Raw genomic sequence first — 10,145 nt, 5'->3', positions numbered from 1 at the left:
CCTTCCCACACCCTGCCACTCACACCCGCATCTTTGACACTCTGACACACTTACTCACATAGACTCACACACGCTCATGCCACACGGACCCCCCCCCCCCCCCCCCGCAACAAGCTCCCTAGCTACAGGCACCGCAGGGCCCCTGGCACTCACACTCCCTACCATGATGACTGACACGTGTCCTCCCACACACACTCGCTCTTTCACACTCTCTGGCTCTCTAGGACACCCCCATTCACAGCGTGACATGCTGGTGGTAGTTTCTTGAGGACCTCCCAGGCCTCCTCGCGAAACTCCAAGGACCCAAGCCACGAAGGGGTTAAAGCCAGAGTCCGGTCTCCCCGCTGCCCCTCTACCCCCACCCCCTACCCCCGCCCCCGGCCTCCCCCCCATTATCCTCCCTGCTGGACTCCATCAATAATGCAGCTTCAAGTTCTCGGGAGACTGCAGGGGGCCCCCAGCCTGCTCCCCGGGTCCTGGCTCACACTCCACACCCTCCTCCTGGCCCGGGGAGAACATGGTTCTCGGTGCTCATTGGCCACTTCCCCCTGGGCCCTCCCACCAAGCCCCCGAGCGCCAGTCCCAGGCCGAGGGGACGGGCCGGGGACCCCGAGGCTGGGGCCAGAGGGTGAGACCCGCAGGGACGGAGAAAGGCAGAGATAGAGGCGCACGGAGAGGAAGGGAGGGACAGAGAGGAAGGCGGAGACACCCACAGAGACCCTCGGAGAGAGCGAGGGAAGGAGGGAGAGGCGAGACTCAGGGAGAGGGACAGAGACCCCGAGCCCTCGAGCCGGGAGCCCAGGCTGCAGCGGGCGCGGCGGGCGAGCCCGGGATCCGAGAGCTGGGGGCGCTCTGAGCCGGCGCGACCCCCTCCCGCTCGCGCGCCCTCCACTCGCAGCGCGCGGTATTTTTATCTGAGCGTGAGCCGCTCGCCTCCCCCTCGCAGCGCACAGCCAGCGCTCGCCGCCGCGCCCCGAGCAGCGCGGGGAAGCCGAACCCCGACCGCAGCCCGGGACCCCGAAACGCGCGCCCCCAGCCCTGCCGGCCACCCCGCCCGCCATGGACCCTAAGGACCGCAAGAAGATCCAGTTCTCGGTGCCCGCGCCCCCCAGCCAGCTCGACCCCCGCCAGGTGGAGATGGTAAGGGGGCCGCGTCCCACCCCCGGCAGCGCCCCCAACACACCCGGGGCTCCTCCCGTGGCGGGGCGCTGCCGGGGCCGGACCGGCCTGGGGTGGGGGGCGACGGAGCGTCTCGGGCCGCCTCGGACACGCGGGGGCGCGGGGCAGCGCGTGAAGTTCGCAGCGGACTCCGGCAACTTTTTCCCGGGGCCGCAGAAGGCCGGGCGGCGAGCGTCGGGGGCCCGGCCGTTCCGGGCCATCCCCGGGTGGGGAGACTGTGCTCTGGACCGTGCACGGCGTCCTCCTAACCGAGGCTGCCACCGGGACCGCGGCGTCCTGGCTGCAGCCAGAGCCGGTCGGAAGGGAGACACGTGGTGCGCTGACCCGTTGTACAGAGGGGGCCTCCACCTCGCGACCCCATGCTCTGTCCCCCTCTGGTCCCACCGTGTGTGCCCGCGCCGGGGCCAGAGCCTTGTTCTGACCTCCTGCCGCTACCAGGCCCCACACAGAGCCACACGACATGGGGGTGGGGGCGACCAGTCGTCACAGAAGCCGGACCCCTTCACAGAGTACTGAGTTCTCTGGAGCGCCTGCCTGGGGGTCCAGAGGCCTCCAGAGGTGGTGGGAGTGGACAGAGGGAGAGGAGAAGAGGGCTCCGCCCCCCCCCGAAAGTAGCGTGTTCACTTGTTGCTGAGCTACCCCTGACACCCAGCAGCGCAGTGAGAGTGGAGCCAAGTCATTTGAGGGGGGATATAGGGGGGCCGGGGGGGAGGGGGGAGGGTTGGGTCCTGGGTCTAAGCAGCTTTGGATCTGGAGGGCAGTTTGGAGAGCTTGGCAGGGGGGGTGGGTGGCAGTTTCAGCTTCATTCACCTGGTTCTCTCTGTGCATTTCCCTGGAGCTTGGAGGGGACCTAATTAACTGACAGTTGGTCTGATTGCCAAGCTGGGGGGGGGGCAGCTACTGGGAGTGCTCAGTGCTACCCCACCCCACCCTCTCACTGTTCAGCTTGGCTCCCTTACCAAGGAGGGCAACTTTTTGTTTTTTATGAGCACTGGGCCCAGAGTTTTTCAACCTGCGAGAGACTACTAGAGAAAGCCAGTCACAGCCTTCCAGGGATGATGCCTCCAGGACCCGGTGGGTCTGGGGCTCAGGCCCACACCTGAGCCTCAGTGTGAGGTTGCAGGTGTCTGCGGTGCCCTGGCTCAGCCTCCCTCTGCAGCGAGATCCGGTTTCTTTGGAGCCCTTGAGCTGACCTTAGGTGGGCAGGGCCACGTGGGTGCCATGGCCCATGGGGCATCCTCCCCAGCCAGCTTCTGCTCCTGAGGTCTGATATCTGCAAAAGCCGGAGAAGAGAGGCCTCCTTGATAGGGGAAGGTGGAAAGGGAGATGCCCATTCTGGAGGAGCCCTGGAGTGGGACAGGCATGGGCTAGGAATCAGTAATGGGTTTTCCTCCGCCTTCCTCAGCCTGGCGAGCTGTGTGGCCTTGAGCTCTTGGCCGAACCTCTTTGAGCCCAGGGTTTTCACCTCTGTAAAATGAGGGGGTTGGGTGAACTATAGAGTTCCTTTCAGCTCTGACAGTCTTTGATTCAAAGGCTCCCTGGGGATTTCAAAGCACTGTTTGTTCCCTGCTGCCTGGGGGGTGGTGGTGGTGCAGGTGTCTGTCCTGCTCCCCTCCCCCCCCCCACCTCTTTCTCCCTCTCCTTAGATCCGGCGCAGGAGACCAACCCCTGCCATGCTGTTCCGGCTCTCAGAGCACTCCTCGCCAGGTGGGCCCTTCCCCGCTGCCCCAGCCCTGGCCCCACCCTAACTCTGATGCCTTCTTGGGGCCCTTGTCAAAGTCCCATGAGTAGGAGACTGAGCAGTGGATAAGATCAGGAGCCTGACTCTGCTGGGTTGGCTTATTGACCTTCCAACACCCAGAAGGAAAGCGCACACTTTCCCCAGAGCTTGAGCCTTTGGAGAAAGTAATTCAGATTCTCTTTCTCTCTTCCCTTTCATCCCGTCCTCCCTCTTCTTCCCTCGGTGATTTCCCTTGGTTCATTGATGGCCTCTCAGAGGAGGAGGCCTCCCCTCACCAGGTGAGTTAACAGGGGCAGCTGGAAGGAGGGATGCTGGGGGCCCTTTGTGGTGGGCTAGACAGGATTCTTCCCGACTAACACGGGGTGCCACCAGGGAGGACACATTAGCATATCCATTGGCACCTTGGTAAGAGTGCCTTGTGCCAGAGTCCCAGCGGTGCAGACTCCCCTGCCCTTGTCTTTCCTCTGCTCAGACTTAGGCTGGGCCTCCAGAACCCTGGATTCTGCCCTGAGCCAGGCTACAGCTTATGGAAGAACACCCCCCCCCCCTGCAACACACACACCCAAAGCAACAGGGCAGCCTAGCCGGACCTGAGGGGCAGCAGTGTCTGGACCCATCAGCAGAGGCTAGAGCCGTTGTGGCCTGGATTGCTGGGGCTGGGGTGGAATGGAGGAAGGGTGAAGGGAGGGGGCCTCTGGTGAGCCTGTTTAACCTGGCACTTACCCTGGCAGAGAGCCTCAGGAGAGGGGCACCACCTCAAGTCGAAGAGACCCAACCCATGTGCCTACACACCCCCCTCGCTGAAAGGTACTCCCCCCACCCATCAGCGTGGCTGGCCCCTTGACCCCCTGGGACTGGGCTGACATTGGGGGAAGGAGGTGAAATGTCGAGCTTTTGTCAGTGGGGAGGGACTGTCCTGTCTACCCCAACCACTACTTAGGGACCAGAGCTTTCTTAATTTGCCCTTGTAAAGATGGGCGCAGGGGCTGAAAGGGGTGGCTGCGGGCCTTCAAATCAGGTTGTGGGGTTGAAAGAAAAGAGGCGGCTGGCCTAAAATGGCAAGTATCATCAACATAAAGACATTCAGCTCTGTACTTCCTCTTTGCAAGTGTGTGCCAGACCACCTTCTGGCCCCCCTCCCAACCAGCACCTTCTCCAGGTGCAGACCTTGCTCCCCTCTCCCCCGGAAGAACATTCGCACAGGTCGGCAAACTGGTTGCTGCTTGGTCCTGCTTCTCCTTTCGATATTGAAACACAAGTCATTCCTAGAGCACACACTTAAAGAACACCTAGCGTGTGCCAGGCCTCTCTGGTGGGCATTGGGCAAAACGGGAGGAGTCAGATTTGGCCCCCATCCTCTCGGGGCTTTTTGCTTCAAAGGGTCTTAGCGAGTTACAGATGAGAGGAGGGTTAAGCCTGGATTTGAAGGATGAGTAGGCATTCAACAGGCAGGCAAGTCATGGAAGGGCATTCTAGGAAGAGGGAAGGAAATGTGCATGGGGGAGGAGGGGTGAAATCACAGAGTCCGCCTGGAGATTTGGCTTCCAGTGGCAAAGCTGGGGAACCTACACCCGGAGGAGAGGGCATGGAGCTGAGGGAGTGGGGAGGGTCTCTTCCTACCTAAGCCAAAGGATGCCTTCCCACCCCCACCTGAGCTCTGGCCTGAGGCTCTTCCTGCCTGGCCAGCCCCCTCCTCCCGTGGAGGGAGGAGACCGGAAGGGTGTGCTGGGAGCTCCCTCGGAGGGGGTGGGTTTAATGAGTTCCCAGCAACCGCCAAGGTCAACAGGCCCACCTGTCAGCCTACCTGTCAGCCTGCCTGCCGGGGTTAGAGCAAAGAGAGGCTGGGAGGAGAAGAGAGAAGGGCAAGGGCATTTTCTCTCCTCCCCAGGACAGAAAGAGGAAGGGACAGCATGTGGGCAGTGGGTACAGCACCTGGAAGGACTTCCCACCTGTAGGGATGTGCAGGAAGGCCTGCCCCTGAAGGAGGCATGAGGGAGGTGGTGGCATCTTCTCAGGAGAGAACAGAGCTCTCTTTCCTCCCTACCCTGGGCTGGGGAGGGCTGAGTGGATGTGAGGGCCGAGAGCCACCCCTTGGGCTCTTGGTCACGAGCATGGAGAAGCGGATAGGGCCAAGGGGCTTCCCGGGCACCCTGCAAGGGCTAGAAATGGTCTCCCGCCGCCATTGCCCCTTTGGGCCACACCTTAGCAGGGTCGCAGTTGGGAGAGGCAGGGCAGTCTGGGGGCTGTGCTAGGGACCTTCCGGCTTCGAAAGGGAGACTCCGGTTGGGGGAGTCCAGAACCCCAGTAATGGGGACAGATAGAGAAGAAGACAGCTGGGAGGGCGAGGGGGAGACCCCAGAGAGCCCAGAGAGGCACGAGGGGAGGCGCAGCACTCTGGCTGCTCCTAGGGCGCCAGCAGGGGCGGGGCGGGCGGGCGCTGCACACCTATTGTCACTGTGGTTCTGGAACTAAACTCTCACCGCCGCCCCCCTCCCCCGACTGGGGGTTGCTGGAGCAGCCACCTACTCTCCTCCCTTCCCCCCAACCCTCAGAGGACCCTTCTGTACCTGGAGGGCCCTGTTTTGCAGGCTTCAGCCCCTTTCTGGGCCAGGGAGAGCTCCTGGCAGGGTTGGGGGTTTGTAAGGGGAGAAGCTGAGGGCCTCCAGGGGAGGGTGGACAACACCGGGTCTTGGCTTGAGGGGGACTCTCCAAGGCCGAGCTCTCACACTTGGCTCAAGGGGAAGCTCTGCCGCGTCCCCAAGGCCAGGGCAGGGCGATTTATTGCATTTTTATTGCCTGGGTAGCTTGCCCAGAGCCAGCGGGAGGCACCGGGCTGGGAGCCTGGGGCAGGGCGGGGCCGTGGGCACACACAATGTGCCCTCTGTGCCCATCCCAAGTTGGCAGGAGTGTGGTGCCCTGTTCACTGCACCAGAGGTTTCCAGCCTGGAGCTACCCCTCTGGGCTTTCTGAGGGGAGGGGCCCCCTGCTTACCGAGAAGGAGCTGTAGCAGCTCCGGCCCCTAGCTTGTCAGCCTCCCTGTGAGCTGTGAGGTCGGCTACCCAAGCGTTCTTAAATCCCACCTGGTCCCCCTGCCGCCTCTGCCCCTGCCACTCCTCACAGCGTCCGGTCAACCCCTGCCATTCCCCCAGAATCCCCCAGCCCTGGCCCCTTTCTCCTAACCCCCTGGGCCTTTCCATCTTTTGGAAACTTCTCCTCAGCTGCCCACACTGTTCCTTTCCTAGGCCCTATCCCAGCAGGCCTTGGTGGTGTTGGGGGGGTGGGTGGTGTTTGCTGCTTTCTAGGTCACCACAGAGGGAGCTGGAAGCTTGGGGATGTGGGTCAAGATTGTGGGGGCTGCGTCTGAGCACACCACATCCCCAGGCTCAAACTTCACTGGCTGTAGATGATTATATCCCCGGTCTCTGCACCTGCGGCAGAGAAGTGTGGAGTGGCATCTATGACAGGGGCAGTGCCAGGGGGTGGGGACCAAGGCCAGGAGGATCGGGGTAAGCAACGAGCCCTAGGCAGTCTGGCCTCTCCGCTAGAAACTGACAGGGACTAATCCCGCAGGCCCTGGCCCACGGGTCCCATGCCTTCTCGCCAGGGCTGTAGCTAGTGGACACCGTCTCCAGTACGGGGTCCTTGGATAAGCGAGCGCCCCTGCCCTGGAATGTTCAGCTGCGGCTGTACCTGCCTGGTCTTGTCCAGCTTGGCACCCTATGGTTCGGGCCTCAGAGGAGGTCCGCATCCCTGGACAGCTTAGGAGCTCAACACGATTAAGGCTCTACCCCCTGCTGCTTCTGCCCTGGTCTGGCCCCCAGCAGACTGACCTGTGACCTTTAGCGTTTGAACTAGACCTCTGAGGGGGCTAGCTGTGCCCCAGGCGGCAGGAAGGCAGTTGGGAAGCTGGGCCGCAGGCCCCTCCAGCTTCCTCCAGCTGCATGGGCCGCTTCCTGGCCTGGCTCACCCTTGTCTTCCCGGGGCCCCCTGTGCCAGCTGTGCAGCGCATTGCCGAGTCTCACCTGCAGTCCATCAGCAACCTGAACGAGAACCAGGCCTCGGAGGAAGAGGATGAGCTGGGGGAGCTGAGGGAGCTGGGCTACCCGAGAGAGGAAGACGAGGAGGAGGAGGAGGACGATGACGAAGAGGAGGAGGAGGAGGAGGACAGCCAGGCTGAAGTCCTGAAGGGCTGCAGGGGGCCTGGTAAGCGGAAGGGGCAGGGAAGCCTGGGTCCCACCAGCATGGGCTAGGTGAGGTCCTCCTCGAGGGTCCTGGGGCACCCTTCCCCCTTCACAGCTTTTCACACATGTAAGCTTCCCCATCCTCCCACCCACAGGTGCCGTACTGGATACCTGGCCTACTCCCATCCTGACCCAGTCCCACTCCCGATCAAGTCGTCCCTAGTAATTCCTCTCTTCCCTAAGAATTACGGCAAGGCCACATGAGGTTTGAGGCTAGACCCAAGAAAAGACTTCCCGGCCATGGCTGTGAGGGGTGCAGGAGATGCAGGGATAGAGAACTAAGAGGGTCCACTGCCCCCACTGCCTGCGTTTTTATTTTTATTTTTTATTTGTATTTATTTATTTTTTTAAAGATTATATTTATTTATTGGACAGAGAGAGACACAGCGAGAGACGGAATATCAGCAGGGGGAGGGGGAGAGGGAGAAGCAGGCTTCCCGCTGAGCGGGGAGCCCGATGCCAGCTCCATCCCAGGACTCTGGGATCTTGACTTGAACCGAAGGCAGACGCTTAACGACTGAGCCACCCAGGCGCCCCTTACCTGCGTTTTTAAACGTAGGATGTGGTTTCTGCTGGGAGGCAAAGAGCTGGTTCCTCAGTCCTCCCCAGGACCCTGTGGAGGTTTCTCCCCCTTTTATTTCCTGGGTTGGAGGTGAGAGGGTGCCCTCTAGTGTCTAGATGGAGAATCTAGGATTCAAGAACGAGCCTCGTCCTTCGCACTTCCAACTCCAACTGTCTGGGAAGAGGGATCAAGGAGGGGCCTAAGACCTACACAAAAGGCCTCAGAGCTGGAGGCCCCAGATCCAGAAATCTCCACAGAGGGTCCCAAGGCCCAGAGAATTCCGAGGCAGAAAGATCTCTGCCCCTTCCATGCCTGTGTTTTCCATGCTTAGCTCTGGAAGGCTGTGCCATATCTCTCCTTCCCGGTGCATGTTAAACTTTCTGGTCCCATTATTTATGGGGATGAGAAACAGTCGACCACCCCTGCTTGCCGTGTCCAGCCCTTGCACTCAAACAAAATGGCTTGGCCCTTCTCTCTCCGTCTCTGGCAGTGGGGTATCAACGCTGGAGCAAAAGCTCCAGATGGAAGTTGAGTCAACTCCCACTGAGACCCTTAGGACAGGTCAAGAGGGAGCAAAGAGACTGTTCCCTCTAGAAAAGCTGCAGGGCAGAGGGTCAGATGACAAGACTACCAAGCAGAAATATCAATTGGTACCACTCCTGGAGTGCCGGTGCTGGTCTGGTCAGCATATTAACTATTATCTTATTTAAGGCGATCTACGCAATTTCCTTCTCACCGTCTCCTTCAGAGCGGTAATAACTGACTTATCTAACTTGTATAGCTAGTCACTGGGAGAGCATTCTTGGTCCAGCGTTCTCTCCATTATACCATGATGCCCTCAGAAAGCTTCGCCTCTGGCATCAGAGAGGCCCAGCTCCTGCTCCAGGATCGCTGAACGGATACTTAGAGACAGTGTTTTTATCCCTTCATTCCCATCCCCAGCTGGGCAGAAGACAGCTTGTGGCCAGGGTCTGGAAGGACCCTGGGAGCGCCCACCCCCTCTGGATGAGCCCCAGAGAGATGGAAGCTCCAAGGAACAGGTGGAAGACCCGGCACTAAATGGTGAGGCTCACTAAATGGTGAGGCTCGGTGGTGGGGATGGGATTTTTTTATGGGCGTGGCCAAGCCCTGAGTCCCTCCGCTTGCCTTGCAGAGCCGGGGGAGGAGCCACAGCGCCCCGCCCACCCTGAGCCGGGCACATAGGCACCCGGCCGGGCATCGCTCAGAAGGAAGTGGAGGGGGCATTGCTGTTCCCCGGAAACCCACTCTGCCCCCACCCTATTTGTACCCCTCCCCCTCACTCGCTAGGGCTGTGGCTTCTGACTTCTAGAAGACTTAAGGCTGGTCTGTGTTTGCTTGTTTGCCCACCCTTGGCTGATGCCCAGAGTCCCTGGGCACTTGCTGCCTGATGCCTAACCCTGCCAGTCATTCCCCCATTTACCCAGAGGGAGGCGGGATGTGAGAGAGTTTGCATTGGATAATCCAGTAAGGGGGGGCAAAGGTTTATCCTCCAAAATTCTACTCCCCAGACCCTTCTCCTGGGCACAGGAAACCCACAGGGCAGGACCCTAAGATCTGGGGAAAGAGGGTACTGAGAACCTGTAGGTGCCCTTAGATCCTTCTCCATCCCCTCTCCCATGGGGGATTTCAAGTTACCACCCCCCTCTCTGGCTTCTACCAGGGCCCAGGATTCAGGCATCCTTCTCCTCAACCTCGACATTTTGGAAATCTTCCCCTTATCACCCCTGCTCCCCAGCCTGGGTGCCTGGAAGATGGACTAGCAGAGGCTGCTTTGTTGCGTTTTGTTTGTGCTTTGATGCCAGGAATGCCGCCTAGTATATGTCCTTAGGGGGGCGCACGGTGGGGAAGCCAGGTTCTCCTTGTCCTCCAGCTGCTCTGCCCCCTTCCGCTCTTCCTTGACTCCAGGCCTGAACCACTCCTGTGCCGTAATAAATAAATCTTTGTAAATAACCGTGTTGAGACTTCTCTTTCAGGGGAAAGGAGAGGGAGGAGGGGGAAAACAGGTTCCCCTATGTGGAAGACCTCGTGGGTGGCCACCTGGACTCTAGTGTCCGGTCCTCTAGTCTGGGTCTTTCCTGCAGACAAGCTCAGAGCACTCTTAGGAAGGGCCACAGAAGTACTAGATCCTGCTAGGGATGGCTGAACGAGGCAGGGAGGGAAAAGAACTCTCAAGAGTCATTGGGTTTCTCCAAAGGGACCTGACCCCAACCCCAAAGGCCTCCCCTCGGGAAGTTCCCCTTTTCCCCCCACAGTGCCAGGCCTCTGTGGCCCAACAACGATGATGCTCCTGGGCTTCTTTCCCATTTTCCCCACCATTAGTAAGACCCTCTCCAGCAGCGCCCACTTCCGGCCCTCCGGCTGGGGCCCAAGGGCTTGGGGGCGGAGACTGAAGCGAAGGGGC

The 10,145-nt window shown here is 60.4% G+C and overlaps 1 protein-coding gene across 3 annotated transcripts; it reads left to right on the top strand.

The window, feature by feature from the left end:
* The first annotated feature begins 610 nt into the window (after window positions 1–610).
* PPP1R1B (protein phosphatase 1 regulatory inhibitor subunit 1B) lies at window positions 611–9,694 on the top strand. 3 transcript variants are annotated; one of them, XM_087854443.1, is made up of 8 exons: window positions 611–628; window positions 947–1,140; window positions 2,826–2,886; window positions 3,176–3,198; window positions 3,652–3,727; window positions 6,917–7,123; window positions 8,666–8,785; window positions 8,877–9,694. In XM_087854443.1, exons 2-8 carry the CDS (start codon window positions 1,060–1,062, stop codon window positions 8,924–8,926), a joined length of 618 nt encoding a protein of 205 aa, XP_087710569.1. In that variant the 5' UTR covers window positions 611–628; window positions 947–1,059; the 3' UTR covers window positions 8,927–9,694. The 3 variants fall into 3 exon arrangements, with proteins under 3 accessions (XP_087710569.1, XP_045633748.1, XP_045633746.1); XM_045777790.2 differs by lacking the exons at window positions 611–628; window positions 947–1,140 and adding an exon at window positions 1,987–2,377; XM_045777792.2 differs by lacking the exons at window positions 611–628; window positions 8,666–8,785 and having other exon boundaries at window positions 635–1,140.
* Window positions 9,695–10,145: the final 451 nt, after the last annotated feature.

Source organism: Ursus americanus, chromosome 23 (assembly GCF_024610735.1).
Source record: "Ursus americanus isolate L20-20 chromosome 23, mUrsAme1.1.p, whole genome shotgun sequence".
Classification (NCBI taxonomy): domain Eukaryota; kingdom Metazoa; phylum Chordata; class Mammalia; order Carnivora; family Ursidae; genus Ursus; species Ursus americanus.
This window is presented reverse-complemented; position numbering and strand designations above follow the sequence as displayed.